Raw genomic sequence first — 20,821 nt, 5'->3', positions numbered from 1 at the left:
CCGTCGTCTTCAACGCCAAGCTCCAAGTCATCTTCAACTTCAAGATCAACTGATATCAGATCGTCCGCCTCCGATCTGTATGGGGGAAGTAGAACTCGGACGATCCATAGAACGCCGAGCTCGAGGAAGACGCGCGCACACCGTCGGAGCTCCGGAGAACACCACCGACGAAGGGGGAAGGCGTCGTCTTCAAAACCTGCATCGTCGGCGTCTCCTCCTCCTCAACGCAGACGAGCGGAACCCTAAGAGAACCTACGCTATGTACAAACAGGGAATCGGCGATTCGCCGTCCTCCCGCCGCCGAAGCGGCCGCCGGAGGGCGGGGAATCACCGACCCCTTGCTCACGAGGTGGATATCCTGGTGGATCTTAAGGAAACGCCCACTGCACTGTAGCGGGAGAGGGGAATGGTCCAAGCTCCGAGTATAGCTAGAGATAGAATCGGTAAACCTACTACGACTTTGTCTCGTAATCCAAGTCTCTTTACGAGGACATCCCCAAAATTAAACACACCACCATCGGCTGATTATATCATATTAGGCCTTGTTTGGTACTAGAGTATTTGTGGGGATTAGTGGGGTACTCAGACAATCCACTAGGTAAGGGTAGAGTATTGGGGATTAAAAAAATACACTAAAATTTAAGAAAAAAATGGAGATAAACGAGAATTAAACTCGCTTATACTCTAGCATCAAACATACATTTAGAACAAGCGGAGATTTAAAATTTAGAGGAGATTATCCCTGCTAAGTCCCACTAAAACTATAGTACTAAACAAGGCCTCAGGTGAGGGAAGGAGTTCGACCTCCTACGAGCAGCCGTTATTATCATGTAAAAATGGGTGTTTGGTTCTGGCTCGCTCACACGCAATTTCTGAAGCGCACGGAAATTAAAGCGGCACAAAAGTTGGATGGAAAGGCACGCTTGATTTGACGTTTTGCGTTGTGTAGAATCTTAGATAGAAAAGTGACATAGGCGTCATGTTCGTTTCTCTAGAAATTTTATGGAAATGTCGATGTTTTTTTTTCAATTTTAAGGTCCAAATGGTAGGTGTTTTGCGTTTCTCCAAAGCTCCTTTTGCAGTCTTTTTTAACTTCAAACAAACTTTATTAGCTAGCAATAAGAGTTACATCATCCAAAATGATTCGAACTTAATATTCAAGAGGGGTATCAAACCAATCACTCTTAGGTGCTCAAAATCATAGGTACCAAGAGAACTACGTGTGGTTAGATGGTTAGAAAGGCAACACTTTAATGTCTTATAACTGCACAATATTCTTTCAGTGTGAGACAACGTTTCCATTAACTTTATCAACCTCAAGAAACTCCGGATCAGTTTTAAGATACTGCTTTCATGCATAGCACTGGAAAAACTTCCACTGGTGTCAGGAGTTTTGAGGGGATGAGGTTGTTCAATCCACCCGTTCGTTTCAGCGTATAGGGAATTTAGATGAGACAGGGAATTGGTAAGATTGGCTAGAACCACCGATGAAAAAAAAACGCTTCATGCAAAACTCCCAAAAGAAAAATCCCAGCATTGTCAAACAGAGGATTGGGACTAGAAAACAAAGCCCCATTGCCTGACCCCTGACGAACTCCCTCCTCTCAACCCCCATGCCACTTCTCATTCGTTGCCAAACACGCTGTAAGAACTCCTACGCAGCACATGGTAATGTCATGGTTGTGGGACTAGTAAGAGAACAATAATGGACCAGACTACCCGGCGGCGCCGCACGGGTAGTCGATCTGTGCGGCGGATGGCAAACTAGCTGAAATACGTACGCATGTGTTTTTCCGAGAAAGGCTACGCTAGCTAACACGTAGATTAGCAGGTTAGCAAGTCGCAGCATTCTCTTGTCAGGCTAGAAGTGCACGGTTATACTACTGTATGCATGCAGATTTGCAGAGTCTCTTGTGACTGCAACGGACAAAAACAAAACATCTAAAAGATTCTCAGCCACGTATCTTTTACAAGGTATGGTTATCACATTTGCAACAGGTTGCAGCTCATGTCTTTTCTCCGTCATAGTGTTGGTGCACGAGTTAGTAATTTTTTCTCACAACTGCAAGTCTCCATAAACAAATCAGACCACAAAACGGCTGTTAGTAGCTATCATGTTAATTAGGTTTTAGTTACCAGATTACTAATTGCCCGGTTAATTACGCCTAGTTACTCAGATTTAGGTTTTTTTTTGGAATTTCTAATTGTCCGGTTAATTATGCCTAGTTACTCAGATTTAGTTGTTACTGCTACCTGCCAGATTAATTAGACGTAAATGCCATATTAATTAGGCCCTAATGCCAGAATTACCTGCCATGTTTAATTGTTACTAATTGACGCATTAATTAGTCATAGTTTCCATATTAATTACACCCAATCACCAGGTTCAACTGTTAACAATAATTTTCATGCTAATTAGGTAGTGGATGCCAAGAAAATTTTAAGCCTAATTACCGGTTTAATTTGGCTAATCGCCAGGTTGTAGACTTCAAAATATGTAGCCGTATTGCAAGGAATCCATCATCCACTAACAAATTCATGCACACGCAACTGGGGTCACTACAGGTTCACACGGATAGATCAAGGAGTATCTCAGCCAAAAAAATGAAGAGGATGACTGATACAGAACTGCTCGGGGGAATGGCTCGATGTGCTCGGCGGCGGCAGCCTCCAGCGCAGCTTCGTGCTCGGCAGCGGCGACGGCCTCCCAGCTGCTGAGTTCTCGCCGGGGGCGGGCTCCCGGGCGGCTCCGTGCTCGGCGGCGGACGTGCGGCGAAGGCGGCTTCTCGCGGTGCTTCGTGCTCGACGGCGGCCGTACTGCGACGGCGGGCTCCCGCACGGCTCCGTGCTCGGCGGCGGCGATGCGGCGACGGCGGCCCTCGTGCTCCGCGGCGGTTGTGCGGCGACGGCGGGCTCCCGCGCGGCTCCCTGCTCGTCGGCCTCCTCCTCTTTTCCTCCCGGCGCTGCTTCTCATCTTAGTTTCACGCAAAGACCATGTGTGTGGTGTGGCACCGTGAGGTGCGGATAAGATTTCATCATCCGCACTATTAGGGGAGGATGCCCCTTTTTTTTCCTAATAGTAGCCGCCGCACGGGAGCCACATGGATGCGGCGCTGATCTATAGATTTTCCCAACAATAATTACTTCAGGCGAAAACTTTTATATCTATGCAGAGATCAACTTGTCCAAGACCCAGTTTGATGATTTTAACATCTGTAAGGTTAGAGAAGAGAGTGCAATAGTTTAGCTCATGAACTAGCTAAAATGGCCATGAATCAGGGCTGTATGACATGGTGTTAAATAGTCTATAAACTCCTCAATATATAATGAATGAAGTACATCTCCCACAAAAAGAAAAATACTATAGCAAGGCAAGCAATAATAATGTACAACAGACAGTACCAAATCCAGTTTATGAGATCAAAGCTGCCAACACCAAACCGCATCTTTCAACTGAATTGCAGATGATCACCCCAATAGTTCAATGCTACAATCTTGCTTGAATGCTTGATGGATCATATTACAACTGACTGACCAAGAGAAAATTTTCTCCATACAACAATGCTTGAATTCTGCGGTATACAAGAGCAGGTACACGACAGCAAAGCAAGCAGCTATCTCCTACCCAGTTAGCTCCGGGAACTTCGCTTCGTACTGCTCAGTAGACTGACATAACAAACACCAACAAACTCATAAGTGATCAACCGAAATTGCAAAAGAAGAAAAATATTAACATTAACGAAGGAGAGCTTTATACCATATAGGTTGCACTGATCATCTTTCCCGCAAACCATCTCCCCTGGAGTGCTTTCTGTGCACCCATAGCAGCTGGTATGCTATCGAACCGCAGGTACACAAAGCCCGCAGTATTTCTGCAAAATAAAGGCAACACCTAGGGTTAGGCCATGATAATTGCCATTATTGCATAGATGACATGTTCTCTCAAGGCAGATACGATTTGAACTTGGCATTAGGTCACAAGTATGTGATATATATTACACATTAAGTTCCAGAACCAAAGTACAGATTTAAAGCAAGGTGCAGGGAGGCACGAGTGATGGCAATGGAACACCATTACCCGCAAACCCGTGGGGAAATCATCTATTAGCGAAAGGATATGGGGAACTTTGATCCCTGCTATCTAAAATGGGGATGAGGATAAAAAGGTCTCCCCATCCCCGTTCCCTGCTATGCCCCCTTATATATACTTATATATTGATGTAAATTGGTATATTTTATATGTAATATGTTGCAATATTGTGTCTAGTGTAATATATTTCAATAATATTTAACATATTGTACCAATTTGTTGTCATTTTACCACATATCCCTCCGTCCGACTAATCTGGATACATCCAAATTTTGACAAATCTAAGACAACCTTCGTGGGACAGAGGGAGTACAAAAGTTGCTTATTTCCATGTGTCAAAAATGTAAAATCATGAAATTATGAGATTATGGGAAAAAAGTGTCCCCGGTTGTTAAATGGGGATGGGGAGGAGAAGGCACTGCCCAGTGGAGAGCAGACCTGTTGCTATCCATGGGCACAACAAACAATAAAAATAGAACAGTTCAAGCTTTAAAGCAGATTTTTTATGGTCCAGCACATCAAGCTATGGGAATCATTCTGGATTAGGCAAGTAGCTTTCATACTGTAGTATTAGCTACCAAGCAAGCAAACAAGAAAAGGCAATGCTTGTGTCAAGATAATCCCGTACAGTTTTCAGTTCAATGAACTCTACAAGATACAGATAGTTTAAATAATGCAGCATGCCCACTAGTGAACCAACAAAAAGATAGATTCTGAATGCATGGCTTGACAATATATGATTTACTTACTTGTCCACAAAAATGTGCCTTACTTGACCATACTTAGAACATTCTTCTCGAACATCATCTTTAATATCCAAATCAAAATCAGGATCCGTCTGCACAGAAAAATTCATAAATTATCAAATGGTTTCCAGACTAATAAACAAGAAAACTGTTACTGCAGGCAATTAAAAATAACAAGAATAAATAACCTCCACAGCTGGATCAAACATATTCTTGAGCAGTAGGCATTCACTCGGTGGAGCCGTGCCAATGGATTGGGTGATAACCGGAAGAGCTGCCCCTGGAATTAGACGGAGACCAGATATTGCTGTTTGCAGCAAAGGAGTGGCTGTAGGTGCACCAAGAACGGATGCAGGTGCTAATGCCACCGAAGTGTTCACACCAGTAGCACCCATCCCAGAAGTCAAACTGCAGATTGACAAAAGGAGCAGACATTAAACGAGAGCATTATGTAGGAATACCGAGAGACCGAAGCAATATTTGTTTATGATAAACTAACGATTCACGCATTATTTCTAACAGGAAGAAAAATTAAAAGTATCATGGCTCAGATTTCAGGCCAACCTAGCTTGTTCATATATGCAACAGCCAGACACCACAAGAATATAGAAGTATTTGGTTTTTTCCTCATATGTCAAGAAATCATCCTTCATTATCTTGAATTCGCGGTCAATGCAATTGACAGTTAGATATAAAATTGCATTATTTTCCTCATGTCTCATGAAAGCCTCTTAAAGTTCATAGTTAATGTAATTAATATTAAATGTTAAAACTGCAGTGAAATAAAACATTTCAACAAAACCAAGTACACCAAAGAACTGGAAGAGGTCCGTGGAGAATGACCTTCACAAGCTAGATATACATGGTAACAGTGTTGCTGTAGTAGTGGATGAATCCTGACGATAATATAGTAGATGTCAATAACGAAAGATTTGGATACAGATGGTCATTTTATACGAATCAACCATAAACTGAAGGCTATGCAATCCTTGATCTACAAATTAATTAAATTAAGGAGAACAAGTATTCACATACACATGAGTGAGCATCTACAGTTGTCTGGGCAACTTCAAATGTCAGAAATTTGTAACTATCTTAAGCAGTTATGACACAATTAAGGATGAGGGGCATCATGGCAATAACTCAAACTAAAACGAGCAAGTGTGTGTTGGGAGAGTAAAGCGATATGGAGCCCAGGCTACATGGAGCCTTTTTTCAAAATTTGAAAAAGTCCTATTCTGATGTTTCAAAAAAAAAATCCGAGCCTTTTTGTACCAACACACGAAGATGATATTACGAACATGCAATTTTTGTTGAAAAATATTTAGTGGCTCGAAGTAGGCATTTGAAAATTCACATTTTTGTCTTCACATTTGACTTTTTTGTGTAGGTCACTGGTGAAAACATTCTTCGAAAATCTATACATACATGTTATACATCTATAATTCTATATACTTTTTTTCAGAATTTGTTTAAGCCAAAAAGAAAAGATAATGATTTTTTTGGAAACCAGGCTGCATGTAGCCCGAGCTTTGTTTTAGGCTTTTGGGAGTTGCCATCATTATATTTAACTTAATGCAAATACTAAGCAGATATAATTTAACCTTAAAAGTCCCATACTACCTACATTCCACAAAGTAAGGCATATAATTTATTTCAAAAGTAAAACGATGCAAACTTTGACCAAGATTTTAGAAAAATCTATCAACATGTACCATCTACCATGCCAAATTAATGTCATTAGATACATCATGACATACATTTTCATCTTATATCTATATAATATCACAGTAATAGATTTTTTATAAGTTTGGTCAAACTTTACATCACTTGACTTCAGGAAAATTTTATACAACGCCTTATTCTATGGAACGGCCGAACGGGGGTAGTGTTATTTTGGTGAAGACGTGCCTATCGAATCAAGAACAGCCAAACTTTATCTTTAGTAACAGCTTTCTGCTAATGAAACAAGAACTGAGTGATAATAAAGCAATGGAAGACTAAAAGGAAAAAAACTGCTGTCAAATCAAGAAAATATTCTGTATAGAACAATATTAAACATAAAGAATCCGCCCACTTCACAAAAAATATACCTGGTTGTAACGCCACTGCGGTCCAGTTTCTGCATAAGAAGAGCTCTCGAGCTAGCATTCAGTGCCTACATAGATCAGTATATACAAGTCAAACGACAAAGAGGGATATTAAGCTATCTACATAACATTTGAAAACAGCCTCGTTCAGTCCCCGCCGGTGTAACAGTGATCTTATAGCTGATTACTCAGAAAACAGATGATCATGGAAAGGCGTACTGGCATATTAAAAAGAAAAAGACTGCATTGCTGATGCAATCCACGTACATCATTCATGGAAGACATTATAAATCTCAGAACCCGCAGCAGTATGGTAGAATAAAAAAAATACTACTAAAGAGTATGCAAATGTGGATAGAGTATTGACTGGATGGACACTAAACCTACACAATGGTAGTTGAATACCAAGATAACCTTTTCCCAATTTCTGATGTAAAATACAAGTAGCTGATTACTCAGAAAACAGATGATCATGGAAATGTGTACTGGCATATTAAAAAGAAAAGACTGAATCGCTGATGCAATCCACGTACATCATTCATGGAAGACACTAGAAATCTCAGAACCCGCAGCAGTATGGTAGAATAAAACAAATTTACTACTAAAGAGTATGCAAATGTGGATAGAGTATTGACTGGATGGACACTAAACCTACACAATGGGGTAGTTGAATACCAAGATAACCTTTTCCCAATTTCTGATGTAAAATACGAGCATCATATCCCAGGTAACCCAACTTAAACAAGAGAAATCATATATGTACAAAAAAATCCTAGTAACAAAAAATTCTCGCAGAGATGACACCCACCAAGCCTCCACCTTCATCATCGTCCAAATCTCCCGTCGTTGCCCCACTAGCTTGCATTCCCCCTTGGTCCGTCACAGCTGAAACCTGGTCACAATATGTGAGGTCAGGTGGCGTAATGCTACTAAACGAGTTGAGCTAACAACAGGAGGACTGCAAGTAACACATAAAAAAATGCTTACCTTGATTACCCTTCCAGCAATATCGAGTTGACCATTTAAACTCTGAGCAGATTTGGCATCTTCAAGACGTGCGAACTAAGTGATGGGAGAGAGCAAAGTTAGAAGCTGATAATTACACAAACAGAAACATGGACTACACCACAACAAGATACATGCCTGAACAAAACCAAAACCTTTGCACAGTCCAGTAAGTGGATCCACAGGCAGCTGGACAAGCTCAACCAGTCCAAATGGTTCGAAGACCTGGAAAAGAAACCCATTAAATCACTATAGCATGCACACCTCATAACGAGGATACATATGCAACAGTAATAATTATGGCATTTTGAAGAGAAATAAACAATGCCCATTAATCTACATTATATGCTTGACTATTTACCTGTCTCAATTGTTCTTCCGTAATATTGGAATGAAGATTTCCAACATACAACTTTCTTGCTCCACCGGAAGCTGCTAAACTTGAACTAGCATTTGACTGAACTAAATTCTTTTCAGCCTCTGATGGCTTAACCATCACCTGTTGACCAAGAAGCAGCTGACCAGAGAGAGCAATGGCCATTGGAACAGACATAACATCATAGAATTCAATGTACCTGGCAATGCAATAGCATCACAAAAAAACAGAATATCAGCTGTCAAGAAGTTCTTCTCTATTTCTAGGGACAAATATTGTGCAATTAAAAAAATCATCTAACAAATTTACTTTATTTTCTCAGACACAATTTAATTGCACCCTACTTCTACCAAAGTCATTTGAAATGCACAAAATAGTATCCAATGGTGTGGAGCAAATGTGTTTAATGTTCAACATTGCTAACTATCAAAATATGATTGTCTATTCATCATCTAAAAAAAAAAGAGAATAGCAAGAGTGCAATGATGACATAACCATGAAAGACATCCTGGGCCTACAAAATTATGTACGTACTCACCCAACTCCTTTTGAACGTCGTGAGTTTCGGTCCATGATGAGGCGGACATCCCGGACCTACAAAAAATTACACAACAAAGATTGGTTAATGCACAAAAAGCAATAAATGAACAGCAACAGAAAATATGTTATCACTACATAGAGGAAGTGGAAAACAAGGCATAAAGATACATCTGTTAAGTTTGGGTTATACTAATTAGAAAAATAGTTTTTCTTCAATAGAACCAAATTAATATCTCTTTAATTTAAGAAAAATATCCAGCAAACTAAAAGTGTATGTAGTGCACATATCAAAGATATTTCATTGTTGGGTAGTAAAATGAATAGGCTGTTTACTAGAACAAAAAGGGTGTAAGTGCAGTGGGTCTACCTTCCCAGCCCTTGAAAAGAACTCATACACATCTCTTTCATCCGCCTTCAAAGATAGCTGCCATCATGCTTATAGTCATTAGCTACAATTATAAAGTTCCAAATATTTTAGACCACAAAGTGGAATTTTTTTGTGAATACAAACCTGGAAGGCAAATACAGTCCTTTGATCTCTTTCTGGATCTGCTTCAGGTTCGGCACCATCTTCTTTTCTACGTCTGCAAAGAGAAACATATTCATAAGCTTGTATGTACAGAACAGGGGAAACAGAAAATAAGAAATCAGAACGTACATTATATTGCAGGTTCAAAGATTTGCAATTGTACAATGAGAATATCCCCTCTATTTCTCAATACAAGTCCAGTCATGCTATCTGCAGGTCAAGAGGCTACAAGACCGTGGGTATATGTGAGAGGTGTCGCCACTTGGATATAGGAGTTGGCATTTGTCAACCATTGTAAACAAAATGTTCTAATTAGTCATTATGAATCCTTACTCACCATCAAGGGTAGGAGCTATAATTGCAAGAACAACACCACTGTAATGAGACACAGACATAAGACTACCATTCCTGAAAGGCACAATCTTATTGTGGGTGCCAAGGATGGGAATCAACATCCTCCTTTAGAGGAAATGGGACTCGACATGGTCTGGTAGTTTCTTTCCAGTGGATGATTTTAACGAGTTAAGGCTTCAACCTTAAAATATTAAGGAGGTGTACTTATTGACAAGATGGTAAATGGATGAGAGATTGCATCCACTAGTAGCTTGCATTCCAGGTTTTTCTCACAACCCACAAATTACTCTACAAACAGGCAATCCAAGGAAATTTTTGGCAAGATATGTGGCCAGACAAGTCAATACTATGCCAGAACAAGTTAATACTATGGCAGAACAAGGAGGGAAACAGAGAAAGAAGCTTTAGGTAAATAAGAGAGCCTAAACAGCTGCTTCGCACGCTAGAATGGAGTATTTCTAGGATGGCCCACTGCCAAACAGATACCCAGCAAATCGACATTCCATCAAGTCGCAAGACCTTAAAATAAACAAAAGCAAAGGGGCAGTCCCTGCATTATAAGACAGGCATCATTTAGGCAACTTGACTTCAAAATCTCCTGCAAGGGGAGAGAAAAATTTTAATAGCTTATTTGTGCAAGGGGACAAACATTGAGTCCTCTTTACTATAAGGTGCAATGCTTCAGTGAAAAATCCCAATACACCCCTCCAGCAGGATTTCTGCAACAGGAGAAATATAGTTCAGCTCCATGTTCTGGATGCAGGAAATCTGTAATTACAGATGGCATCATTGCTCTCAGAGACACGGATGATCATACCCTATTATGTGACGCTAACTAACGTCACATAATAAAGGAACCCATAACAAATCACTTGAAATCCAAGGTCAGGCTCAATATGAAGACCAACAGAAGACGGCACTAGCATATCCAATCTGCAGGTCCATACTAATTGTATCTACTTTTAAGAAGCCTAGATCTACGACTAGCAAAATTTTGAGTAGCGGAATAAATCATTGGTTGTTGTCTGGCTATTATATAAACTTGTTCAATATATGTAGATGAATGCTATGCTGGGGGAAATTTTGTATTTGTAAGAAGGATAACACATTCATTTCCCTTCTAAGGTCATATGCTCATCCCAGGCAAACAACGGAGGGCGGTCGCCCACCTGAACGTTTTCACTATCTCACAAACAGTGAGGGTAATAGGGTACAAAAGGGGGCAGACCGGGGACCACATATGGCTGCAGCTGCCAGAGGGAGCAGCAGACCACATATAGCAAGTACAAGGGGATGGGGGAGGTAGAATCAAGAGATAGCCTCACGCCAGGCTAGAGGCGTATGGACAATCCACAACCGCAAATGCTCAGCCACCCAGGCACATTACGATTGTGATAAAATGCAATGGTCTAGGGCTCCTTTGATTCATAGGACAGGAAAATCATAGGAATAGGAAAAGCATAGGATTGACATGTCATGGCTAGTTGAATCCTACAGGCAGATGAGTTGTGTTCAATTGTGCCAAAGGAAATTTTCCATGAGGTATGACCTAATGTTTTATTCCTATAGGATTTGCACTACAAGATTATTATAGGATTAGTTCCTATAGGATATGTTCCTATGAATCAAACAACTAGTGTAGGAAAAATTCCCATAGGATCTAAATCCTACACAATTCCTATACAAATCCTATGAATCAAAGAAGCAAAAGAATTGGACAATGACGGTGCAACATAATTGCCATTGGGGCAACTTTGACTATCTGTAACCATAACGAGGTTCACAGCTCTGAAAGGGGCGACTGACAGTGGATTTCATAATAGAAGACATCACTAAGTTTATACGATAAAATGCAACGCCCTAAAAGAAGTATAAAAATTAGGCAATGGCTGTTAAAAAGAACATGAGGTTCATAGCTACTAAAAAGTGGATCGACTATTGAAATTCATAATACTAGCAATTATCACTCTGTTCATATGACAGCTACTTGGATAAAGTTGAGAGTCATGGATTGAATTGGCACCTGACATCGCGGTCACGGTAGTCGCGCTCGCGGTGGCGCTCGCGGTCGTCGTCTTCACGGCGGCGCTCCGACCTGCTGCGGCTCCTCCGCTCCCTCTCCTTCTCCTTCTCCCGCTCGCGGTCACGGTCGCGGCTCCTCCTCTCCTTCTCCTTTTCCCTCTCCTTCTCGTCACGGTCTCGGCGCTCCCGGCTGCTGCGGTGGCGCTCGCGGCTCTCGAGGTCCCGGTCCCTATCGCGGTCGCGGTGCTCGGAGCGAGAGCGTTTGGACCTGCGCTCGCCGTCGTCGCGCTCCTCGTCGCCGGCGCTGCTCCGGCGGCGGGAGCTGCGCTCCTTGCCCTCGGATCTCGGGGCGGCGGCGGCGCCGTTGGAGGGAGCCGCGGCGGCGGCCTCGACGGTCTTCTCCAGGTACTCGTACTCGTCGAAATCCATGGGGCGATTCGTGGCTGCGAGCTGGAAACCCTAGATTTAGGAGAGAGAAAAAGAGGCGCTGCGGCTAAACCCCCGTCGCTCCGCTTTTCTATCGAGAGATTGTAAAATTCGTTGTGCTGACAGGTGCACCCCGTCGCCCGTCGTTTGGGCCTTCTACTACTTCTTGGGCCTTGCCAGACAGAGGAAGTAAGAAAAAATCTTCTTGGGCCAGTCAATCTTGATGGCTGGCTGGATTTTGTATATATTTTAGGGTTTCGGCTCTTGGATCACCGGAGCCCAGAATATTACTCCCTCCGATCAAAATAGAGGACCGAATTACAAAATGATATTTACAATCTCACAAAATTCTAAAAACTATCCATGGGCACGTGTCTACATTTCCGTAAATTTCATTAAATAATATTCTACATTTTTGGATAAGCAAAAGGAACAAAACTGCAAGTCTATTGCTCCCCATATTGTTATAATTTGTAGATCACGGGGTACAAAAATATTTGCCAATGAGAATTAGCACGTGCATACTAGACATAAACTATTATATCAAAAGATTTGCACCAAGGGTTCCATGAATTAGATAACTGAATCCCCCTACTTATCGCATGAAGCTTACGAGCATCATATCATAGCCAGTCCACGGTGTCATTGCACCTAACTTCCTAGTCTATTTTAAAGTGGCGGGTTTGTCCTAGCTCACACTAATTTAAGTTTGACCAAATTTGTAACAAAAACAAATCATCACCAATTTAGTTCTATCGTGACTGGACTGAACATGCCCTTAGGAGAATTTTGGACTAGAAACCTAAAATTTGGGGGCTCTTTGGTTCAAAGGAATTTCATAAGAATCTCGCGAGATTCAATTCTTTAGGATTATGAATTATTCCTATGGTCTTCTTTGGATGAAAATCCAGAAAAATTTCCATCAAGGCCTGTTTGTTGCAATGACATAATGGCAAAAATATAACCGTTGATAAGAACACGTGAATTTTCTTACGGTCTAACTAATCCATACCCATTGCAGAGTAAGGAAGAAAATACCAATAAATCTTAAACAACTTCCATTTTAAAATTCATGTGTTCTCCTTTAAATCTGGGATTAAGGAAAAAAAATTACTATTTTCTTTTCTTTTCCTCATTTGGCGAATCAAGCGGAAAAATAGTAGTACCACCCAAGGAAAATTTATATTTTCATGTTTTTCATCTGATTTGTCATGGACGAAAGAGGGTTTTGGATCACGAAGCAGCAAGACAATTAACCAGCGTCTGCGGTGACGTAGGCGTAGCGCTAGAGGGATAGACTGGAGCTGAGGTGTAGAATTTTCCGGCCGACCGAACGTGACGTGAATGTTTGTCTGCTACTTGGGAGGTGTCCTTTTCCGGCTATCCGATTTCTCTTGGGCAGCAGTGACTCCAAAGAGTGAGTGATCAGTGAGCGAGACCAGCATATAATCAGCAATGACGTCAATCGTCGAGCTCCATTCACTCGTCTAGCTGTATATATCCGGTCACGGGGAGCTCCAGCTCGATTCGTGTGTTAAGCACTCGATCAGGTGGCCTTTCTCTGTTGTCCTAACCAAAACCACGCAGCAGCGGCGAGCATGCAGCAGCAGGGGGAGTCCGGCGAGGACATCGTGATCGTGGGCGCCGGACTCGCCGGCCTCGCCGTGGCGCTCGGGCTGCACAGGTATGTGTGCCCGCAGGCTGCAGCTGCAGTTTCTTGTGTTGGACTGCTGGTGGATGGCTTTCAGATTCACATTGCGTGGTGAGTGGTGACAGGAAAGGGGTGGGGAGCGTGGTGCTGGAGTCGTCGCCGGCGCTCCGGGCGTCGGGGTTCGCCTTCGCGACGTGGCCTAACGCCTTCCGCGCGCTCGACGCCCTCGGCGTCGGGGACAAGATCAGGAACCTCCATGTGCAGGCTCAGGCGCTGCGTGTCGCGTCCTCGTCCACGGGAACAGTGGCACGAGAACTGGATTTCTCGGGAAAGCAGTGAGTGATCGAGATGATCGGGACTTGTTTAGCTCAGCTATTCGTTTCTTGATTCCCGGTGGTGAACATGAACAGAATTAACCACCTACTCGTACGCTTGGTCAGAGGAGGAGGAGCACCCTTTGAATTCCGCTGCGTGAGGCGAGACGTGCTGCTCCAGGTTCTGGCGGCGGAGCTGCCGGAGGGCACCATCCGCTACTCCTCCAAGATCGTCTCCATCGACGAACAGCACGACGACTCCAAGATCATACATCTTGCCGACGGCTCAACTCTCAGAGCGAAGGTGCTGATTGGATGCGACGGGATAAACTCCGTGGTGTCCAAATGGCTGGGGCTCGCCAAGCCGTCCTACTCCGGGCGCTCGGCCACACGGGGCCTCGCTTGTTACCCCGACGGCCACACCTTCCAGCCCAAGTTCCTGCAGTTCTATGGCCATGGCTTCCGTTTCGGTTATGTGCCCTGCAACGCCAACGACGTCTACTGGTTCTACACATGGTCTCCTTCCCCTGACGGTGGGTTTCCACGGCGATTGCACATGTCCGATACTCGATCTGGTGTTAACTTATGATGTCGATCGCAATGGCGTGCAGATGATGGTGTCGATGAGAGCGGCGCGAAGATGAAGCACTACGTGCTCGCGAAGCTGAGGAGCTCCAAGGTGCCAGCGGAGGCACTGGAATTGATCCAGAGCAGCGAGGTGAGCGACGACGCCCCCGCCGCGCCGCTGCGGTTCCGGCCCCCCTTCTCCCTCCTGTTCGCCAAGATCAGCAAGGGGAACGTGTGCGTGGCCGGCGACGCGCTGCACCCGATGACGCCGGACCTGGGGCAGGGCGGCTGCGCGGCGCTGGAGGACGGCGTCGTCCTGGCGAGATGCCTCGGCGAGGCAATCCTCGGCGGTGGCGGTGATAGCGCAGGAGGTGTCGCAGAGAAGAAGAGGATCGAGTCGGGTCTGCAGAAGTACGCCGGGGTACGGCGGTGGAGGAGCATCGACCTCGTCGCAACCGCCTATGTGGTCGGATTCTTGCAGCAGAGTAGCAACACGATCGTAAGCTTTCTACGCGAGAAATTCTTGGCTGGAATGCTCGCGAGAAAACTTGTCAAAATGTCGAACTATGATTGTGGAACATTATCGAGCTAGCTAAACATTTGTCTTCTGTCGGTACATTGGAGAGAAGTTTTTTTTCTCTCTTTCCCCACCAGCCCCTTAAGAGTCGCCACTGAAATCCAGGCCGATCTGATGCTCTTGTCGCCGGAATAGCCGGCCAGAGATGGGTTAGGAGAGGCGTCGCTTCTAGGGCTGTACATAGTAGTAGGAACAAAGGTAGGTCTTCGTGTGTTCGGCGTCATGCTGGTCTCGGCTTCATGCAATTGGGGAGCTCGTCGCTGAAGCTTTCGAGCGGCTGTTGGCGTCGGTTGTCGATTGGTGGCGATGCTGTTGTTCATGGCGCTCATATGGAAGGAGCCAAAGATGAACGACGGATGGCGTTGCTGCTTACTCCCCCTCAATAAAGCTCGGTCGCGGCTTAGATCTGGTGAGGTTTGGCTGGTCCTTTTCTTTTGGAAGCCACCGTAGTGATGGAGCCATTGGAGAAGATGACTTCGGCCCAACCTGTTGTTCCATGCCGCTCGCTGCTGTTGTCCCCAGAGTTCCTTAGCATGGGACTCGCGACGGCTGGCGCCGTCTTGCCCCTACTCTTTATGGCCGAAGGACGGCCCTCCTCAGCCTCAAGATCAAGGGGTGGCATCCTCTTAGTGCATGTTTGTTTGGACTGCAGCTGAATGAAAAGCAGCTGGAGCTGGTAAGATTTGAGAAGCAGCTCGAGCTGGATGGCCGGTCAAATGTAAAATTGTTGTTTGGCAAACTGCATCCAGCTGGAGCTGGATGGCTGGTCAAATGTAAAATTGCTGTTTGGCGAACTGCAGCCAGGACGGCTGGTAGACTGGTCAAATGTAAAATAGAAAATAATAACAAAAATATTATTTTCCTTATTATTTAATAATAACAAAAATATTATTTTCCTTATTATTTTCTATTTAAAAAGATTTTACTATAAAATATTACTAATTAACTAAGAATCTGAATTTTTTCTCAAGATGCAAAAAATATATCATTTTGGGCTGCTATTGTATACCGGTTCGATTTGTAAGTGAGAAGCCACGGGAAGCTGCGGGAAGTACCCCGGGACGTGCTTATGGGCTTCAAGTGTAAATGTGAGAAGTGCTTGTAGAAGCCCATGCATATCTTTACTATTAAATGTGAGTTGGTCGTTTGACACTCAACGCACTTTGGTGGTCGTCATTGGAGTCATCCTCTCCGTTCAATCGAATCTCACGGTCTCTGCTTCGTCCGATCATTTTCCACTTGTACCAGCGTATGATATATGGAACCAAAGCGACTCTCCATCAATTTGCCATAGTAGTATTTCCTTTCTCTACATCCAATTAGTCTTAATAAGGCAATCCATACAAATAATGATATCACCAGATATTTGCTGCCAATCCCGCACAATCACGACATTTAGTCTCCACCCACAATCACACATGCCCTCCTACATCTTTACTATTAAATGTGAGTTGGTCGTTTGACACTCAACGCACTTTGGTGGTCATCATTGGAGTCATCCTCTCCGTTCAATCGAATCTCACGGTCTCTGCTTCGTCCGATCATTTTCCACTTGTACCAGCGTATGATATATGGAACCAAAGCGACTCTCCATCAATTTGCCATAGTAGTATTTCCTTTCTCTACATCCAATTAGTCTTAATAAGGCAATCCATACAAATAATGATATCACCAGATATTTGCTGCCAATCCCGCACAATCACGACATTTAGTCTCCACCCACAATCACACATGCCCTCCTACATGCTCTCGGCCCATGGTCGCCACCTCGCAGTTTCACAGCGCCCGGAGTTGCACTAGCTCCCGCAGTTGCACTAGCTCCTTGCCGTCATCGTACAGGAGCCTTAGATCAGGCCGGAGGTGGATGAATCATGTCTCTTCTCCCCTCTCATCTCACCTTCTCTTTGCCTTCTCAGTCCTGAATTTTGATTCTGGAACGGATGAGTTTGTTCCGGAATGGATATGGGACGGGGCCCAAACTCATCTTCTGGTCCAGCGCCGACGTGCATCTCGAACAGGCGGGGCTCACCCAGGCCGCCTCCTCCCGCGCTCTGAGGCGGCGACGATGACCACACACTCTAGGATGGCTCCCATCGTCCTCCTCCATTGTGCTGTCACAGCCCCATTGCCACCTCCCTCTCCAACACCGTCGCATAGGTCGACAACGAGGGTTCAGCCCGCGCTCCCGCACCACTTCATCCTCCAGCTCCGTTGCAGAGGTCCGCAATGAGGGAATCGGCCGATGCGCTTGCTATGCCCTCTGCCTCGCAACCGGCGAGCCGCCGCCGCGACGCCATCAACATCGCAACCGGCGCACGATGCTGGAACAGATGTGGATGTGAAGAGCTTTCCGTACCAATGAAGACGTGAACATCTTCCCTTTGAGCGTCCAGTCGATCGATCTTGGGGACTCGCCTCTCCTTCGTCTTGGTCTTTAACATCGTGTTAGTCGTCGACCGAGTGTTGATGTGGTGAGAAGCATGAGGATAAGGGAGAAAGTCCACTATATCCTACTTCGCTTTATGTTGAACGTCCAAAACTTTCTCCTTCGATTTTACTTGTTTAAATATCGATTTATTTGCCTAGGTTCATTTTGTGGCCGATACAGCGATTTGAGGGAGATGGTGGGCCTTCTATGGTTGATCAAGAGCGGAGACAACAAGAATGGATAGAAGGTGTGCAAGAAGTTTACCGCCATGTGTTGGTAAGTATTTTCTGACAGCTTCCTTCAGTCGAATTTAGTGCTAATCTGTCAGCTTCTTTCAGTCGAATTTAGTGCTGACGGTTTTGTTTGTAGATTTATAATGAATTATAGTTTGGCACTTTCTATTGTGCCATCTATGTTTTCGTCTGAATTTGTTACCTAGATTCATTTGGTGATGCATGTCGGATTTTGCATTCGAGCAATGATGTTACGATTTGCTAGGTTCTGTATTCTGATGTCAGGTACGGCTTAGTTTTCCGCGAGTCGATTTTCCATTTGGCATGCTATAAAAATTCACATGCTCACTGTTACTTCATAACAATTATTATATGATACTCACGTCATCATGTGCAAAAGTTGCTGGTTTTAAACATGTTCATGCGATACATGATTTGTTAAATCCAGAAACTCTTTGTGTTTTCTATGGTACCACACAAATAGTGACGTTTGAAGCGCATAACCTTGCTGCTTTTTTTCCACTTTTCTAAACCTTACAATGGTGCAGCAGATATTTAGACTATGCATATAGATACGACATTGAAGTTTGAGAAGGAAAGGTAACTGCGTGTGAACTATGAATAGTACTCATAGTTACCAGTTGTCTATTTGCAAGAACAATTATGCCTTACACCGATCTGATTACTGAAAGTAAATGTTCATATTAATTTAGGATGTAAACTCAGTGTTCTATTTTCATGTGCAGACACACATTTGCTGAAGGCAAAAAAAATTACAGTTTCTGGACTAATTTACATCAAACTGAAAGATAACATGTAATTTGCATTCTTAGCAATGTGAAAGTTCATCGACAAAGAGTACACCAAACTTCAAGAAGCATATGAAATGGTCTGTGAAGTAAAAGATGCACATCTACAGACATTCAAAGGTAGGGGAGCAAAATTTCCGGAGGCGATCTGGATGGCGACTTCGCGACTCCATCGCCGGCGAGGGAGACTTCGTCTGGATGGCTCGGGGGAAGTCGTTTCTGGCTACTCCAAGAGTCCGACGACGAAGAGGAAGACGGCGACGAGGAGGCTTTGTCCGGAGGCGCGGTTTCCGACGGCTCGTTAAGGTATCTGTGTCGTACGCCATCGCCGGCGAGCGGCATAGATATCGTCGATGAGTCGCAAGATCTGGCACGCCGGACTATCAAGCGGATCAGGAAGCGTGATGCACAACGGCAGGCTACCAAGATTTCTCTGTTGTTTGCGTCCATGGAAGGTACGACTCTCTCTTCTCCGGCGCCGTTGGGCAGTCGTTCTGTTAAAAGCAAAATCTTGGCTCGGCCGGTTCTGGAACCCTCATTTTTCAACGATGACAACGACGGCGGTTGGACGGTGGTTCGCCGGAGGCGTCGGCCGCCGGTGATCCCTGAAAACGTCCCTGATTCAAATAAAGTTAATGGTAAATTTTCACTGGATATTCCTGGTTTGGGCCTGGCTCGATTGCGGGCTAGCCCATCCAGGTATCCTACCCGTCCAAATCCGGATGTGGAGACGAATCTGTCCTCGCAGAGGGTTCGGCGGATTGTGGATCCTGGGCCACGTCAAGCAAGGGTCGGAGGGGTTCACGCAGGTCATGCATTCAGGAAGCTGTTAGGGTTCGTCTGGCGGAAAAAATCGCCCGGTGAACCTGTGTGGCGGCGGCTCGATTCTTCGCCGAAGATGAGTGGAGATGGTGGCCGTGGAGGCTTCAATCCTGGGTGTGGCACCTTTAACGCTGGACGTGGTGGTTTCCAGGGCCGCACTGGTTACCAAGGACGTGGATATCAGGGAAGAGGAGGGTTTCAGGGGCGCCATGGCTTCCAAGGTCGCGGCAACGCGGCGCCGCGCAGCCGGCAGGGAACCGGTTGGGGAGGCTCCAATTTCGTGCAAGGTGAGAGTAGCAACATGGGGGCCTCAAACAACGAAAATCAGCGCCAGCCTTGGGTGCAAAACAATCAGAGGAACAATGGATATGGCTCTGGTAACAATGGAGGTTATGGTGCACAGCAGCAGCGTTGGCAGGGTGATCGTGCATACCAATACCGTCCTCGGGAAAATAATGCTAGCATGCAATCACGGTCGGGTATTGACCCTGATCTACTTCAGCAGACAGTGCAAGCAGTTGTCGCCGCGGTCACGGCAGCAACAAAGATCTCAGAGCCAGCTCCGGCTGTTCCTTCGGCGATTTCAGTACCTGGAGGAGCTGGGCAGTCTGCGGAGCCATCTGTTGTGATACCAGAGGCTGCTCCTCAAATAGCACAGGAGGTACTGGACAACCAGGGGAATGTAGCTAAAGCAAAAGATAGTGAAGGGCAAGGTCCTAATAAGAAGAAGAAGGAGGAGAAGTCGGGATGTTTTAGGTGTAAGCAACCTGGACACCACCTTGACAATTGTCCTACTCCTTTTTGTGATCTATGTGAGTCTGTTCATCATGCCACTCATGCTTGTCACTTACATCAAGCCCCCAAACCAACAGCCATTCTCCATGGCTATGCAAATGATGCATTGATGTTCTTTGAGCTTGCATGTGGTGCTTTCAAGGCTAAGGTGGAGAACCCAAGACTTGCTAAGATCACTGTGGAGGGAGATGCTATGACGATTCCAGAGCTCATTGATCAACTTAATTAAGAAGATAGTTCCTTCTGAAAAGTTCAATTGGGAAGTTTTTCACCTGAAGGAGAATATCTATAGGGTCAAACTTCCAAGTAAGTTGGAAGTTCAGCGTCTTAAAAATCCTGGTACGTATATTTGCAATGATAGGGAGTCACACCTAGTTTTTGACATTTGGTCTTCTTTGGAGGAGCCAATGTATATGTTACCAGAGGTTTGGGTTCGAGTGACTGGCG

General features: G+C 44.6%; 2 protein-coding genes across 5 annotated transcripts; one reads left to right on the top strand and one right to left on the bottom strand.

Annotated features, from left to right (window-relative positions):
• Positions 1-3,427: 3,427 nt before the first annotated feature.
• LOC127296764 (uncharacterized) lies at positions 3,428-12,249 on the bottom strand. 3 transcript variants are annotated; one of them, XM_051326971.2, is made up of 13 exons: positions 11,754-12,246; positions 9,359-9,431; positions 9,215-9,271; positions 8,846-8,901; positions 8,293-8,506; positions 8,070-8,156; positions 7,914-7,988; positions 7,735-7,818; positions 6,930-6,994; positions 5,025-5,244; positions 4,840-4,928; positions 3,758-3,872; positions 3,428-3,666 (listed from the first exon to the last, which is right to left on the bottom strand). In XM_051326971.2, exons 1-13 carry the CDS (start codon positions 12,179-12,181, stop codon positions 3,622-3,624), a joined length of 1,608 nt encoding a protein of 535 aa, XP_051182931.1. In that variant the 5' UTR covers positions 12,182-12,246; the 3' UTR covers positions 3,428-3,621. The 3 variants fall into 3 exon arrangements, with proteins under 3 accessions (XP_051182931.1, XP_051182933.1, XP_051182932.1); XM_051326973.2 differs by lacking the exon at positions 11,754-12,246 and adding an exon at positions 9,506-10,341; XM_051326972.2 differs by lacking the exons at positions 3,428-3,666; positions 3,758-3,872; positions 4,840-4,928 and adding an exon at positions 5,680-5,732 and having other exon boundaries at positions 5,106-5,244; positions 11,754-12,249.
• Positions 12,250-13,698: 1,449 nt separating this feature from the next.
• LOC127296765 (monooxygenase 2) lies at positions 13,699-15,326 on the top strand. Of its 2 annotated transcripts, none has more exons than XM_051326974.2 (4): positions 13,699-13,862; positions 13,955-14,164; positions 14,240-14,676; positions 14,755-15,326. In XM_051326974.2, exons 1-4 carry the CDS (start codon positions 13,777-13,779, stop codon positions 15,300-15,302), a joined length of 1,281 nt encoding a protein of 426 aa, XP_051182934.1. In that variant the 5' UTR covers positions 13,699-13,776; the 3' UTR covers positions 15,303-15,326. The 2 variants fall into 2 exon arrangements, with proteins under 2 accessions (XP_051182934.1, XP_051182935.1); XM_051326975.2 differs by having other exon boundaries at positions 13,700-13,862; positions 14,270-14,676.
• Positions 15,327-20,821: the final 5,495 nt, after the last annotated feature.

The sequence above is a fragment of the Lolium perenne genome, chromosome 4 (genome assembly GCF_019359855.2).
Source record: "Lolium perenne isolate Kyuss_39 chromosome 4, Kyuss_2.0, whole genome shotgun sequence".
Classification (NCBI taxonomy): domain Eukaryota; kingdom Viridiplantae; phylum Streptophyta; class Magnoliopsida; order Poales; family Poaceae; genus Lolium; species Lolium perenne.
Note: the sequence above shows the minus strand (reverse complement) of the source record. Positions and strands in the feature narration are given on the sequence as shown.